We start from the raw sequence: 17,440 nt of genomic DNA, 5'->3' as shown, positions 1-17,440 counted from the left end.
AAGTCAATATAAAACATGCAACCTTAAAATAAAAAAAAAGAATATGATAATTTTGAGTCACACGTAAACTAGTTGAATAAAAAAAAAAGAAGAATAATTGTAACCACTTCCAAAAATTTTATAAAGAAATTGGCTTAAAAATGGGCTAATAATGATATTTGCCTTGAACAAGACGGGCCGCTTTTTCTTTTTTAGGAATGATGGCCTTTTAGCCTATTGTACAGATAGCCCAACCCACCTTTTCTTTTTTCTTCTTCTTAATTCTCATGTTTATTTTTCCTGTCCGAAGCCTCTGAAATACCAGGAAGCAGGGTGGGGGAGACTGAAGCCAAGGATTCATGAACTCATCAACACAAGTCTCCCTATCAACACTTGATTGAACTCAGATTTTATCCATGTTTCTTTCACTGTCATTATAGAATCGAGAATCATCCTCATCATCTTCTTATAGCTGTGGACTGGAATTCTTCATACCATAATCAATGGTTTCAAATTCTGAATAGTGTGGATCATCCAATTCCTGAATTTTTATCTGGTAGTCCTTTCCATTGAACTGCAGAATAATGTTTCTTTAATTAACCTTGTAAATCGCGTTCTTATCAGAAATTTCAGAGTATCCGTTGTATTGAAACGAAGAATGATTCTATAAGAACTGATAACCCTTCCGTACTTTGACAGAATGTTCCTTATACAAGATACATTCCAAGGCATAACTGGGAGGTCATATATAGTAATCTAGGCGAGCCCGAGTTTATCCATGGTCTTAATTCTTCAAAATAATGAGGCCAAACTTAAATGTCCGATTCAAATGCCTCCATCATTGAATCGGAAAATTCGAGTGATATTAAGGCTTGAGAGGCACCCATGAATCGAAAATCGTGAAATTGCACGCCACAATCAATCAAATCCATTTTGATTTTCTGATAGTTTACCCCTTCTGTAATGCAACCCAACCAAGCTATTCTTCATCCAAACATAAATGTCCTTCTTGTTTCGCCTTTTTGATACGAAGAGATGAATCACGTGGCCAAACCTGGTAAAAGATTTCCTAAGGGTCTGGTAGTCAAGCCAGGTAGGAAATCTCTCAAAATAAATCCTGGTCTCTGTAGAAAAACCAACAGAGTTACTCCGTTGGGGCTGTGAAGGATAAAGATTTGGTTTTTTGGTGACAAGTGTTTGTGTTGGAGGGATAAAGGGTAGGTTTTTTTGTAGCTGGTTAGTTGTGATGGAAGAACAAACTGGTTAGATTGCAGATGACGGACGTAAAGGTTGGATTTGGAAGGATTAGGGTTGAGGTTTTGGTGGGGTTTGGAATGGGGGAGACGAGAAGTCATGGCGCCTAGATTTTCACCGTTGAAGTGAACAAATTCTTAATTCCACTAGACGAAACATAGAATCTTTTGATACTTCGCTGTTTATTCTTATTTTATATTTTTGTTTAGAGTAATAAATTAAGAAAAGAAAACAATTAAAAAGATTACATCTTTACATGAAAGCAAGTGGTCGGAGATTGGAAACTCAATTGTGGTCGGAGATTTGGATTAGGTTTGATCTCTCTTTTTCACCTGCCAGAAATTAAAGACAAATAGGTAATCTTTTTCAGAAAATATGATTTCTGCTGTTATAATCGTTGCTGATAAATTCTATAGTGCATAGAATAATTAGCGGCGTCCTTGTATATTCTCAAGTCACCTCGAGAAAATCATTCCTTGAATATACTCGAGGCTTTGCTTTGTTTTTGTTTTGAGCTGAAAAGTCGTAACTTAGAAGAAATATACCAGGAAGGCACAATTATTATTTGATGGTCGCTTCACTTAGCTACAGAAGGAGAAAAGTCCAGGAGAAAGAAGAAGAAGAAGAAGAAAACTACAGACTCTTCATCAAGGAAACAAGGATGGAAAAACCTCAACAAAGAGGAAAAAACAATGGCTGCAAAGTGATATGTATTGTGCATGGATGTCACGTTAGTTACATGCTCATAGGACTTAGAGGATCATTAAGAGCTGCGATAGCTGTTTCAATTCTTGTCTTCAAATTATCCTTCTCTTCTTCATCTGCCTGCAAGACAAATTTGGCAAATGCTTTATCATGGAAAAAATATATATTATTCATTAAATAAACCGATATCAGTCTTTTATTTCACCAAAACTCAAATGTGCAAATCCAGGACGATCTTTTGCTTTCATTAATCCCTTAAGCCAATGCTATTTCGCAGGAGGAAGATGGAGATTAGTGCGTTACCCTTGCGTCACTTAAGGGGGCGACCATTATTTATTATAATCTTATTAGAGATCACTTAAGGGGACAATGGAGTATAGATTAACCCTACATAGCATAAGCCCGCCGTGGAACAGGGGCCACACTGTTCGAACACTAGTAGGGTTTTTAAATGTAAATTAAGAACAAAGAACAGTTGATTAAATAATTCAAAAAATTATATAGACGACAAAATGTTGATGAACTCTAGTTTTCCAAAAGATCATGCTATATCTATCACACATTAATTAAAGCAGAATCCAGCTAATTAAATACTTTATATTCTTTCCTTCTTAACATATACTAAAAATATGCCATGCTGTCCGCATAATCCAACCGTTTATTGTGGAGGAGTTAATTTTATGTCGAGCTAATAACAAAATATAGGCATCAATTCACGAATTAAAGATCATATGGGCCCTAAACATCATCTTGTGAGGCTATCAAAACATTAAAAAAATATACTAATGGCAAATATTGAAGAGCTCACGCTGGGAATACAAATAAAATCTAATGGGAGTATTAATTATAATCCAGCTAGTAGGCACAAACGTCATCTAGCTAGTCATAATCGTAATTCAAAATATATTTAATTAATCATGAGAGCACTGTGCTCGAAAAACAGGTTGACGTGATGCACAAAATCATCTCTAACTAGTTGAATGATGGCAAAAAAAATGAGAAAATTAGATCTTGCAATCTCAGCCGATAAAGACTTGCAACCAAGATAATAATAACAAATGATACCTGCAATTTCTATATCTTTATGTCAACAAGAGCTTGGGATTTAAAAAAATGTCTGGTTAGTTTTATATGATCATGTGATCCAACAAGATTGGAGAAAAACAAGATCAAAATAAAGAATAAAAAAATGATCCATAAATTAAACAGCTGCACAACAGAATGTGACTACAGCACTGTCTGGTTTTAGAGATTTCCAATGGCAGTGGTGGTGGTGTTAACTGTTAACTTCTGAAAGCGCAGAGCTTTTTGAATGAAGGAACTTTTGAGACCATGGAAAAAGAAAGAGAAAAAGAGAGAGGAAATGTTAGATTAAAAATGTGTTCGTTTAATTTGCATGGTTAAAATTAAGGTTAAATATAATTTAATTATGTATAAAACTCAATTATAAGAGCTAGTTTTTTTTATGAGTTTTATACACAAACCTTACTTGTAGAAACAAACACACATTAAAATAGAACTGTTCATGAAATGCCCATCTTAGCTTTTTGGATTTTGGCTTTGTTTACAAAGATGGAAGGTTTCTGTTTGGAGGTTTCTGTATACAAAGATGGAAGGTAAAAACACGGTTTGAAACACACACAGAGAACGAACAACACGGCTTATAAGAATTGGAAACACGGTTTATTGCATCTGTTCCCATCTCATATCCTTTTATGCCACGAGATTTGTCTGCTTTTGCTTCTCCATATTTGAAAATACGGGGAACACGCCTTATTTTTAGGTAAGCAATATACATTGTAAACTCTTTTTTCAGCTAATTTATTGCGGTTCCATTACGTTTCACTGTTGTAAGTATAATTTAGTTGTGTTTGTTGAAAATGTTGTAAGAAATAGAAAAATCTAGATATCTTTTTCAAACATAATAGCCATCGAAATTGAGTTTTAGGGGTGTTAAGATCGATTTCAAAAAAAATTTAATTAGAAATATATTAAAATAATTTTTGAGATGAATACATTAAAATTATATGAAAACACAAATAAAATATTAATTTAAAACAAATAAAAAAATAAAAAACTATAATTTTTTTTTAAAATACTCTTGAAATATAAAAATAAATAGGATATTAATGTTGTAAAATGATAATAGACATAATCAACCCCTCCTTTTTCATTGATCATTGAGTTTTACATTTGGTTTAGTTGGTTTTTGCGTGCCTAACACAATTCATGATGTAATAATGAGTTGCAGGACCCCTTTTTTAAGTGATCTTAGTTTCTTGTTTGTGGAAATTTAGTGGGCAAACATCTTGATCAAACAAGGAAAGATACCACTTGCCACATAAACAATTGTAGATTATCACAAAAAAGAAAAAAAAAAAAAAAGAGGGAGGGGAAGATTATTTATGCTTGTACATGGTGGGAAATTGATGGGGTCCTTCCATCACTTTGTTCTCTCGACTTGTTTTATTCGAAAACACTCCGGCTTACACCATTCATGATTGCCCTAATTTGCTAACATTATTATAGTGGTATGATCCCACTTTATTAAAGCAGTCTTATCAGTTCCCCAACCCTATATGCCCGTCTTTTTTTATGCCACTATTTTCACTTTGCCCTTTGATACTCTTCTATGTGATGATAGGACGGACGCTATCTTTTTCTCTATCCTTTTTCTTTAATCTGGTTAGGTACAAGCCGGGGAAAAAAAAAGTGTTCAAATCCACGGTACAACTAAACTATTATCATGACACGGGCAAAAAATTGGTTGATATTTGCAACTCTAATCGGACAATAATCTTGATTTGTACGTTCTGTCTTAATGGAGGTGGTTTATCTTGAAAGTTGTGGAGTTCAATTATCTTTCTTTGAGTTGAAATTTCTACTCTACGTTTTGATTTTTAGTGAATGTAACTATGAATGCTATTGAAAACGATTGAAAACATAAAAAGAATTAATTTTAAATAAAATAAAATTTCAAAATTTGGCCAGAAGAAAACAAAGACTAATTAATCCTAAATCAAATCATAATTTATCAATTAATGTAGAAGATATAACACCTTAATCAAAGTTATAGCAATCATGAATCACCATACATGGTGAAAAGTAAGCATCTTTATAATCTTAATAGTTTTCAAAATTCTTCTCCAATCGATTTTTTTTTAAGAGAAATATTCACAAAAGTTTGTCACCAAAAAACTTGGAGTTTTTTTTGTTTAAGTGCCGTATGTGTGACACGTGGAGTGAGATGATGTATAAAGAGAAATTAAGATGTGGAAGAGAAAAGAGAGTTACCTCGATGAAGACTGTCTTCAATACTCTGCCCGAGACAGTTGTGATATTAGCTGTAATAATTTTGACTCTCAAAGATTCAAAAACCTCACAAAGTTTCACCATTGTATCTGTTCTTTTACTACATGTCAAGCTCACTAATAATGTCTTCTCTCCCATGTAAGCAACCCTTAGCTGCGAGAGTAGAGCAGAGTACAAAATCAGCCCACCATCTTTATATATGCCATAATTAAGGAGAGAGATGAGGGACTTACTTCAAGAAGTTCAATACGAGAAAAATTCTTGGATCCTCCAAAATCACAGAATCGATCATCAATTTTCTTTTTCTTGGATCTCAGAAGCGCTGGTAGCTCTTGCTCAAATACATCAAAACCCGGATCTTTCTTCAATTTCCCAGATTCTAGTTCCAATATTTCAGCTTGAATTCTTCTCTCTTGTTTATGCAATTCTTGGATGTAATCAATAGCGTCTTTGATTATTGATGCCTTGTCCATCTAGAGTGACAAAAATATTAAATAATAATAATAATAAATGTAGAGATCAAAGTCACTCAATAATTTAGCTTAGCTAGTAGCTATATAGAACTTCGATAAATAAATATTGATTAGTATGTGTTAATGTCATCACCTTACTAATGTTGGGGACCACGGCTCTAAGTGCGAAGAGTCTTTCATTGAGTCTCTTCCTTCTGTTCCTTTCTGAAACAATATTCTTAGAGGCTGCCGATGAAGCTGCTCCGTCCGGCGAACTTGAGTCATAGTACCCTGAAAAAGCCTCATCTATTGCCCAACTACCTCAAAAAAAAAAAAACAAAAAAACATCTTTCCTTTGGTAAGTTCCAAGACCCCAACTAATCAAGTGAAAGGACAAAAAAGAAACAAGAACCATGCATGGAGAAGGTATACCTATCAAACTCCTCATTTTGGAGAAACATTTTTGTTTCCCAGTAATTTTGGTATTCTTCACCAATATTCTCAATAGATTCCATGGGAGCAGTGGAAGGGGGTGAGCTTGTGTTTTCTGAGAGAGAAAAGAAGAGAGATAGAGAAGGGAAATGATGCCTTCCTCTAATGGTGGGATTTGGTGTGCGTGTGCGTGTGTATATATATTATTTTTTTTCCAAGAATCGACAGAAGTGGGGTGTTGTTCTGGGGGGGAGGAAAGAGGTGAAAAATGAACGGAATGGGAGCTCTTAAACCACATGTGGCTCCCATGTCTTATTAGATGTTTCCTGGAAGGATCATAACCGTCCATAGGTTGTTCGGTGATGCCACATCCAATTAATATCCATAATAATTTTTTTTTTTTTTGTAAAAACCCAATGTGTGTGTGTGTGTGTGTGTGTGTGTGTAGAATTAAGTTTGGAGCTGAGTGTATTTTATTTGGATGGTGTGAACAAAATCTCACGTTTTGTGATGCTAGATGGATTTGCTAAATGATATGCAAAAACACTTAATTAATTTTTAAATATATACCAATAAAATGAGAAAACATATAGGGGTTAGTTAATCTTGTTTATTACGATGATTTTTTTTATATTAAATATATTATATATTAAAAAAAAGCTATTATATTTAACCGCACCAAAATCTCAAACACCCTCTTAATAATTGCACAAGCACCCTATGATTTAATTTAAAGAGGTCATGAAGCCACTTAAAACTTTAAAATTTTATAATTTAATCTTTTGGCCCTTCCTAAAATAACTCACTTTATCTTTAATCTAAGCACCTTTTACTTATATCTCATTTCAAATTTAGCCTAATATTTCTTATGATGTCATGTTTACTTATAAACATCAGGTTCAGTCCTTGATCGACATTGAAACACTACACATTTTAAAAACAAAATTTGAGATTTTTTTAACAAACATAATGGTTCTAACAGTTATTACAAAATGTACTAATATGAAATAACAAGTTACATTCCAATTTAAAAACATTTTAGCAATTCACAATAATTTAATTTTTTTAATATTCATTCTCAAACTTTTTTTTTAATTATAGCCTAATGACCAATTTCGTAAAATTTGTTAAGGAAAGCAAAATTTCACCAAAAAAGAACTAAACTATAAAACAAGGGGAGATCCCATGACAAATCTTAAATTTGCTAGAATTGTTTTTTTTAGTCCACCTACTTCTTCTTTTTTCTTAATTTTCTATCCTTTCAGTTTTTGCGATTCAAGTTTTGAATTAAAATTTTATTTTCTTAATATTTTAATTTTTAAGTTTAAGAAAAAAGAGAGAAAATCATTTAAAAACAACGAAGGAAAGAGAAAATTGTAAATAACCCCGTTTTGAAGATGAATATTATTATTCTTAGTGCCAACAGATTCCATTTAACTAGAGAGTTCTATTAAGTTAGTTTTGAACCTTCATCTTGCTTGAAAAAATATATCAGGGTTGAAAGAGAAAAAAATTTCCTAGTTCGATTTGTGTTTCTAGAGTTTTTGGGATTTTTTTGAGTTGATAAATTGATTTTTTAAAAGGTTCTAAAGATGTTTAATATGTGTTTAATTATAGGTGAAATTATGTTGAAAAATGAATTTTTACGCTAAAAAATAGCTTATTGATTTTTCAGTCATCATTATAGTGGTTGGATTTTGAACAGGTAGACGACGCATCATCTGTTATAATTTTTTTTTCCAAAAAGAAAAGGGTCGGATGACTTAGGCCAGGTTAGCACGCCTAACCTTTTTTTTCCCTTTTATTTTCTCAATTTTATCTTTTAATAGTGATTTTTTTTAGTAATTTTTTTTTTTTAATTTTATCCTTCAACATAAATATCTCGATATTGAATCGATACTCAATTTTGCGAGCATCTATTTTTGTTGTCATATAATTAAAATAAAATTTATTTTTAAAAAATAAAATTATTAAACTTAGTAGAATCCATAATATAGCTCGTAGACTGAGATAAACAATATGATCAATTAAGTAGAAAATATAATAACAAAACTTCATTAAAATAAAAAATACCTTAACACCTAACTTCAATATGATCAATTTAAAACGAAAGAGAATGAACCACCCATGAGTATTTTTATGGAATTCAGGTTAAAATGTGAAAATCAGTATGATAGCGAAACCTTAAATTAGCCGAATGTCTAGAAAAATATCCACTTATCAATCCGAAAGTCAAGAGAAATGTTAACAAACATATACTTTATATACAATAAATATAAGAATACAAAGTAATAATAAAAACTAAAAATAAGTGACTCACCATAAGATTTAAATATTTTGAATATAACTATTAAATGTTCATCTTCTTCTGCTTCTCGCTCACATCTTTCGAGAAAATCAAGAACCACCCATTAACCCTTTCATGTCTTTCACTCAAATCCTCAACTAACTTTCGCCCTTCTGTTACAAAAGACAGCAACATGCGTCCAAGACTCCTAGCCTCTCTCTATATATAAACTAGAATATTATCCCTTGCTCTGGAACATGTCAATAATACTCCGGAATATGTCAATAATAATTTGTTTAAAACATTAAAAAAATTATTAAAAATATAAATAATATTTTAAGTGTCTTGGATTTAGAGATAAAGCCAGAGCCAAGAGACTAAGGTCTGGGAGGCAATGCCAGACCACGAGACCTGGGCTCGCGGACAATCCAGACCCAAGTCTCTTGGGTCTGGCGGCCATACTTAATTAATATTTTTTATATCTTTTATATTTTTATAAAAAAAATTTAAACTATCCTTCAAGTATTACAAACAGAAATGTTAATTATTTTTTTTATTTTTATAAAAAACATTTAAATTATCCTTTAAGTATCCTAAACAGAAATTCTAATTAATGTTTTTTATAGTTTTTTTTATTTATTATAAAAAACATATAAACTACCATTGAAGTATCCTAAACCGAAGTGTTAATTAATTTTTTTATAAATGTTTTTTATTTTTTATAAAAAAAATTTAAACTATCCTTAAAGTATCCTAAAAAAAATCTTAATTAATATTTATTATTTTTTATAAACAAATATTTAAACCACCCTTGAAATATACTAAAACAAAATGTTAATTAATTTGTTTATAAATGTTTTTTTTTATTGTTTCTAAAAAAACATTTAAACTAGTTTTACAGTATCCTAAATAGAAATCCTAATTAATTTTTTTAAAATTTTTTCTTATTTTTTATAAAAAAAACATTTAAATTATCCTTAAAGTATTATAAACAAAAATGTTAATTAATTTTTTTTATAAAAAAAACATTTAAATTACCCTTAAAATATCATAAACAAAAAAGCAAATTAATTTTTTTATAATTTATTTTTATTTTTTCTATACAAAAACATTAAAACTATCCTTGAAGTATCTTAAATAAATTTTTTTTATCACTGTTTTTTATTTTTTATAAAACAAAACATTGAAACAACTCTTAAAGTATTTTGAACAGAATTCCTAATTAATTTTCTTATAATTTTTTTTATATTTTTTCTATAACATTAAAACTAACTTTGAAGCATCCTAAATAATTTTTTTTGCATAAATGTTTTCTATTTTTTTATAAAAAAAATTTAAAATATCCTTAAAGTATCTTAATCGGAAATCCTAATTAATTTTTTTATTTTTATTTTTTATAAAAAAAACATTTAAAATATCCTTGAAGTATCCTCAACAGAAATCCTAATTATTTTATTTTTATTTTTTATAGGCTCTTAGGTCTAGCGGTTAAGTCAGACCCAAGCGCCTTAGGTTTGACATGGTCCCTAGACCCAAAGAACTACATTTAGTTCATTGTAGTTAGCGGCATTTGAGTCTTTTATCCTATGTTTTGTTGTTAATTTGAAGGTAGTAATGTAATTCCTCTTTAAAATAATGATTTTTTAATTGAAAAACTGCTGACGCCTGTAGAGTAAGTGCCAGCGCATTGGACCTGCCACACATTTTGGGCGGCATGTGCGGTGGTTTTTGACGATAAAAATCAATAACAACAACAATGATAATAATGACAATGATAATAATGATAGTTGTAATAGTAATTTTTATTTTTATTTTTTGAATTGTTATTTTTTAAAATCCTTTTATATGATGAGAGTCCCCCCTCAATTTCATTATTTAATATTTAATTTTTTAAGAATTGAACTTCATGATTTTTCTAGATTGAGTGCTTCAAGTTTAATGACTCAGGACACGAGTTTAAAAAAAGTAATATATTTTTTTAAAAAAAACTTTATAATTCTTTTTATTTTTAATCAGATTATTCCAGTTATATAATTTATATTGTGGGTTTAATAGAATGTCTCTTGGTTTAAGCCTAATTAGAGTTTTTACATATTTATCATTAATAATTTTTTATATATTTGTTTTTTTTATCTATTTTCAGTATCTGAACATTATTTTTTTGTTCAAAAAATAATCCAACCTCGTGACAAAACATTGGCACGAAAGTGTGTGTGTGTATATATATATATATAAACAGATATTTAGCTACCGTTAATAATTTTTTTTATTCATTATTCAATATCATCCCATCCTCACTTATTAGAATTTTCCTCTGGAATAAAGGTTTATTAGTTGTTTCTTGTTGGATGGGAAATTAAGATTAATACTACTCAACGATTTTGAATGCTTGTCGGATGGGAAAGATTAATACTACTAAACGATTTTGGATCTATGGTAGTGCGTTAGTTCAAATTTGAGAATTTTAAAGAGTTTTCTTTGTCGTTCGAATTATTGAAAGGAAGAGTTATTTTTTGAAAGATAATCATATAAAGTTGATGTTGTCATTTATTTTTTCAAATAGTAAATTATATTTTTTTTCTAGATATAGTATATAAAACTAGCTAGCGCTGTACAATGCTCGTAAGAGCAAATTTGTTATACACAACAACGAAAAATAATGCGCAAGCATTGCTAGTACTTGCTGCAACATTCAAGAATGCTGAGATTGTGAAACAAAAAACAAATGTGTTAATTTTTTTTTTTAAAAGAAATCTCTTTATCTAATTAAGACCTCACCCAACCCAATTTTAAGGTGATATAATTTTTAATATTGAGATGACGGTATATTGAACTGGCCTCAAATACCTGAGTTAATTGTCAAATTTACAACTCAGGGAATGAACATGATCAGAATATGCTAACCCAGTGGGCCATCTATCTCCTTGTTTTCCCTTCCAATATCGAGCCTTTATTGGACCCGGGTTTGATGAAATCCATATTAAATTGAAGAGGTCTTAGAGAAACAACAACTAAATTGAAAGAAAAGGGCTTCGGTTCTGGTGGAATAAAAATTGAAACTCAATTGAGAAGTTGTTATAGATTTAGGGACTAAAGTGAACAAAGGGGAAGACAAAAGGTTGGTGCGTGCAAACCACATATCAACGAGTGGAAGGAATCGTCTCTCTTTGAGCAGCGCATGAGGACTCACATGAGCTCCAAGATAGCTTTCTTTGATGTCGTTAGAATCATTATGTTGTCATCGTTCTTTCAATGTGATGCGAGTCTAAAACAAAGGTCTTGTGTGGCTTTGATTACTATTTTTTTCTTTTTTCTTCCTCTCGTTTCCTGCAGACGAAATTTCTTTTCCTGGACAAAAAAGGATTGGATTTTTCATTAATCTTCTATTGTAGTCCTTTTAGTTCTAATCATTTAAAAACTGAAAAATCAAAATATTTGTTTTGCAAATTTGAGTGCCAACCCAAAATCATATTTTTTTTATATAGTGAAATTAAACCTTATACTAATTAAGTAAATCAAACTATCAATCCAAATATCAGGCCAATCAAATATGAAAAGACCTATTGGAAAATAAAGAAACATGAAAATGAAAATAAAAGAAACTTCAAAGGATGAAAAAAATAAGACAAACAGTGGGTCCACAATAGAAGAAACAGTAAAACTTGTAAGCAAACTAGTTTTTTCTTTAAATTAATAACGTATTTATATTGTATTTAGTATAATAAAATTGCTCCCTTTTTTTTTCCCGTAAAAAAAGACTTCATATTTGAGTACATGCCTCATGTATTTGTTGTTAAAAACAAGAAAAGTATTTCTTCCACTCGATGTGTAGGATATCCACTGCTTGAAAATGATACATCTTATTCATCCAAATCTATGAAAGTATTTTGAAAAATCAATATTAAAAAATAATATAAATTATATTTTAGAACTACACATAAAAATTTAAGCTTTTTGATTGAGATAATTCTTTGATACGGTATCAGAACCTTGATGACCAAGCGGTCACGAGTTCGAATCCCGTCATCCCTATTTATATGATAAAAATTACGCATAATATAATATAAACATGTGTAAATTTCAAACTCTAAAGATTTTTATTTAAAAAAATATATTAAAAAATAATATAAATATTTTAAAATCTTGATAGATTAAGCTTTTAAAACTATATATGCAACTTTTTTTCCCGTCAAGGAATAAAGTTGTTCTTAAATTTCATCTTTGAATGAGGACGCTTTTTTAATAAGAATTATGCTTGTTCCTTTCTGTGATGTCATGAATTACCTTTACTACAGACGTCATCCATTTTACCTCACCATGTTGACATCATCATCATCGTTTACTTTACTTTTCCAGCTGTTGATTCTTAAAGCATGGTGCTGAACACCATGTGGTCTTTTTCTTTATGATCCATTTCTTCATCTTCAAGATTGCTGTTTGTATTCAAGGAGATGGATAAGTTTGAGGTTTGCACATGCACAAAGATTATATGTAATAATGGCTATCATTTCCGGTTCAAATAACCTAAACTATTGAGTCACGAATTCTTTTTTTTTTTTAGTTTAACGTGAGTGTTCGGATCAGCTTGCGCACACCTCGACTAATCCTACGAGCCTTGAAGTTAACGACCATATAAGCCTTCAGTGGCCATCATATGAACAACCACAAGGCTCGAACCTGAAATCACAAAAAAAACAAACCTCTTAGTCCCAAACTCTTACCACTGGCCTACCACCTAGATGGTTCACGAACACTCATTTTTTATAATACAAGCATTTTGTTCCTCTCACCTTTAGCCGAAATGAGATATTTCACTCACAATTGTTTCCAAACGAAACAAAACTAGGACCCGTATTAATCATCAATTGTGGATTATATTCATTAAATCTAAATAATTAAATTCAAATTGAAAGACTTAGTCTATGATAAAAATGAAATTAGAAAAAAAGAATTAGAATAGAACCCACCGTTCTTTTATGGAAACATGAGAGTATAAAGAATCCAAGATTTAATTAGATGCTGCGCGGCTTCTGTCCATTCCGTCCAGCCATGCTGATGTGGTACCGTACCCATGGGAGAATTATGGCCCCAGGAGGGCCAGGACTCTGCTATTTTTGAAAGAGAGAGATGCCTCTTTGACTTGACTCGGTGTCCTGTATTGTGGTGGGTCTCTCGTCACGAGGCCTTCAGAGATTTTTTGTTTTTTCATGATACCCATCTGAAAATCCATCTGCCATGTGAAACCGGGTGAATTCGGGTTTTTATAGTTAATATTATTGTAAAAAACTTGTGTAAAAAAGAAAGAAAAAAGATATAAATCTAAAAAAAGATGTTACATCTAGCATTAGCATTGTTACTCACTTTTTTTTTTTTTTTTAGTTTAACTTGGGTGTCCGAGCCAACTTGTGTGCACCTCGACTAATCTCACGGACCCTGAAGTTAACGACCATGTAAGCCTCTAGTGGGGGCTCGAACCTGAGATCACAGAAAAAACAAACCTCTTAGTCCCAGACTCTTATCACTGGGCCACCACCTAGATGGTTCATTGTTACTCACTTTTGTTTATAGAAACAAAATGATGGTAGGATGGCAGTGAGTGGAATCAGGTTAAACAGCAATTAAACTATGATAGGATTTTGTTAGGATTTTCAAGCTGGCATTAGATCAGTTTAAAAAGCTTTTACATGACCGACCAAATCTAATATCCCCGTTATTTTTATTTTTTCATTTTAAAAATGTTTTTTTTTTAATATTCACTTTAAATTATATTTTTTATATTTTTAGATAGTTTTAATGTGTCAATATTAAAATTAAATTTTAAAAAATAAAAAATATTATTTTAATATATTTTTAAATAAAAAAAACACTCTAAACAAACAATTTTTTACAAAACTCTAAAAATCCGACGTACCAAGCCCTTTCGAAAAGGCCAAGTGAAGCGAAGACCTGCAGATAGCTGTCACCTGGAGTCATGGGGCGAAATAAGAGGCTCTATGGCACGGAAGTCAATTACCATCGGCTTTCATACATACGCGTCTCTATTTATCCTTATAAAGGTAGGCGTGGAGGAACTTCTATATATCCAGGAAGGCACGCATGGAAGCATGCAAAAATACTTGATACAATAATATTCAGGTATAGGGTGGAAAACTTCTTTCTCATATAACATTTGAAAATACAGGCCAACCTGGATTTCTAAAAAAATCAAAATATTTATTTTTATTAAAAATTAATTTTTTTTATATTTTGAATTATTTTGATACACTAATTTTAAAAACAATCTTTAAAAAATAAAAAAATTATTTTAATGCATTTCAAAATAAAAAATACTTTAAAAAACAACAACAACCACCCTCTTAAACATAACTTACAAGATTTGCACGGTATGGTATCGAAAGAAAATTGTCCTATTCACATTGTTGCACATTGTTGCACATTGTTGCAGGAACATGGAAACCCGCAAGAACTTTCTTGACTAACCTAAAAAAGACAGAAACTTTTCAAACTTGATAAATGATAATGATGCTTTTACTAAGAGATGTGAACGCTTGTGTTCAGATATGCCCATTTCAGGAGCAAAGTGCTTTGAATGGACGGAAAATTTAATTTCTACACACTAGCCAATGGAGACAAATCTGAAGGCTAGCTGCGATTATAGGCTAATCGGGTGCACATGCTTAGGTTGATTCCCGCAATTAGCACAGGTTTACTCAGTCCAAGGAGAAATAAAAAAAAACTTCTATTATTTTACATGTCAAATAATTTTTTATCCATTGAATATGAATTCAAAATTTTATTTATTTTCTTCCAAAAAAATTCTTTTAATTATTAAGTGAACTTTAGTTAAATGAACTATTATTGTCAAGGAAATGTTTACCCGAATTATGTCTAGATATAATCCTTATAATAATAAAGTTGAAAATATTTGTTTTTGAGTTTCATCTGGTGGACTTAAGAGTTCTTCACTGTTCTCAAATTGCAATGTAAGTTATGGTAGGATTTGGGTGGTGGGTTGCGAAGCTAGCACATGACTAACCGCCATAAAAGCAAGCACTTTCAAAATTGCAAGAGTGAAGTGGAGATTTGTTGGTAGCTCTCCATATGCATAACGAGAGGAGATACGAAGCTTCATGGAATTTTTACAGCTTTGAAAGAAAAAGGAAGATTGGTTTGAACCAACAACATCATTTAATGGGGTCAACTGGTGATGGACGGTGTGGTCTTATTTACGTTGTTGTCGGAGCATGGAAACCAGCTGAAAGAACGGGGCACTACAGTTCAAGAGAGGAAGAAGACCACGCGTAAACAATTCAAGCAGTATTTCAACCTCCTTAAACATTTTATGTATATCCAAATTGAAATCCAACATTCCCTTGTTCATTGTCAAAGTTGAAGATCCTGGTGAGATCTCAGAATTAATTAAGAAGTCAATTTTGTTATCTTAATTTGTCTTTAACTATATATGCTTAGCCAGGTCAGATTGCTTCCTCTAGCCGAAATAACACAGCGTCAATGGTCTTTAACTAATTTATTTTACCTTTCTATAAGGTTACTATGGTTTGCTAGGGTAACTTGGGTTGGTCTAATTTACAAGTTTGGTAGGGTGTTTTTTTAATTGAATTTAACTTTTTTATCATCTATTTTTTCTCATATAGTTAAAAAAATAATTTCAGAGAAAAATTATGTCATTAAACCTTATAAAAGTCTATGGATCTATTCACAAGTTTGACTAGTTGACTTGATTCGTAGGTCTATCAAGTTTAATTTTTTTAATTTCATCCTTAGAGAAGAGAGAGAGTGACTCGCAGGTTGACAATGATTCTGATCATTAAGATTATCGATCTTGATACCAACGAGTTCCATTTAGTGAGAGGGTGGGTTCAACTTAGGTGTTTTTAAACCTTTAAACTTCCAAAAAAAACCTAAATATAAGCTCGAGAAGATTTTTTATTTCAGGTTGATTTTGGGTTTTTGTGCAGTTTTTAAGGTTTTTTACGGACATTTATGAGTTTATCAAGATGTTTAGGGTCTTTTCTAGATATCTGATAGAAAAACAAACAAGTTGAAAAATAGTTTTCTAAACTAAAAAAAAAACAAGAGCTTTGATTTTTCAACCACTACAGTGGTTGGAATCTAGAGAATTTCAAACCTGCATTGCTTGTTATATTTTTTTTTCTAAAAAAATCAGGACGGATAACATGCCATCAATCCCAATAGCTTTTTTTTAAAAAAAAAAGCTTGCGCGCATCAGCGTGCTCTAATAGGCCAAGCGCTTAGCCTAACTTACCAAGCCCAATAACATTTTGTCTCTTTCTTTTTTTTTATTTGTTTTAAATTATTACCCCATATATATATATATATCTTTTTCTTGAAATAATCTTTAACTTATATTTCAATTAATATCCTTTCTCAATGATTTTTTTTTTTGGCTTATTTAGTCTTTTTAAATAGCAATTATTTTTAAATTATGTTGTATGTATTTAATTTTTAAACATGTTATAATGATTCATCTATATTGTTTTTTATATTATATATATATGAATTTTTTTAAGAAAATAAAAAAATATTTATTTTTGAATAATATTTCTAATATGTGCAACCCTGCATACTAGTTTTTTTTTGTTTAATTTTTTTCAAGAAATTTTATGCGTCATTTTTATTATCATTTAGTTTAATAAAAAGTAATTTTAGTAATCAAATTCATTAAATACAACCAAGTAAATGATATATGTTGTGAAATTAAATATCTTGATATATCTATATATTAATTTCTTAATTTTTTAATTTTTGTTTTTAGTTATCTTTAATGATTTTTTTTATTTATTTATATATATGATTCTTGATTTACTTAATTAGAGATATGCATAAACTTTTTATTTATATTTAGGAATTTGTTTTATGTGAAAAAACATGTTGGAAAAGTCAATATGTTCAAAATTTTTTATTGCTAAAGGAAAAATTTGACACGCGATAGAATACAAGCATTGAATTATTGAAAAAGGGCGTTGAATCCACATGA

General features: G+C 30.5%; 1 protein-coding gene across 2 annotated transcripts; it reads right to left on the bottom strand.

Annotated features, from left to right (window-relative positions):
* Nucleotides 1-1,763: 1,763 nt before the first annotated feature.
* Nucleotides 1,764-6,377, bottom strand: LOC18099953 (transcription factor bHLH35). Of its 2 annotated transcripts, none has more exons than XM_024604161.2 (5): nt 6,135-6,377; nt 5,857-6,019; nt 5,484-5,723; nt 5,233-5,403; nt 1,764-2,058 (listed from the first exon to the last, which is right to left on the bottom strand). In XM_024604161.2, exons 1-5 carry the CDS (start codon nt 6,215-6,217, stop codon nt 1,969-1,971), a joined length of 747 nt encoding a protein of 248 aa, XP_024459929.2. In that variant the 5' UTR covers nt 6,218-6,377; the 3' UTR covers nt 1,764-1,968. The 2 variants fall into 2 exon arrangements, with proteins under 2 accessions (XP_024459929.2, XP_024459928.2); XM_024604160.2 differs by having other exon boundaries at nt 5,857-6,023; nt 6,135-6,361.
* Between the last annotated feature and the right edge of the window lie 11,063 nt (nt 6,378-17,440).

Source organism: Populus trichocarpa, chromosome 6, assembly GCF_000002775.5.
Source record: "Populus trichocarpa isolate Nisqually-1 chromosome 6, P.trichocarpa_v4.1, whole genome shotgun sequence".
In the NCBI taxonomy this organism is placed as follows: domain Eukaryota; kingdom Viridiplantae; phylum Streptophyta; class Magnoliopsida; order Malpighiales; family Salicaceae; genus Populus; species Populus trichocarpa.
Note: the sequence above shows the minus strand (reverse complement) of the source record. Positions and strands in the feature narration are given on the sequence as shown.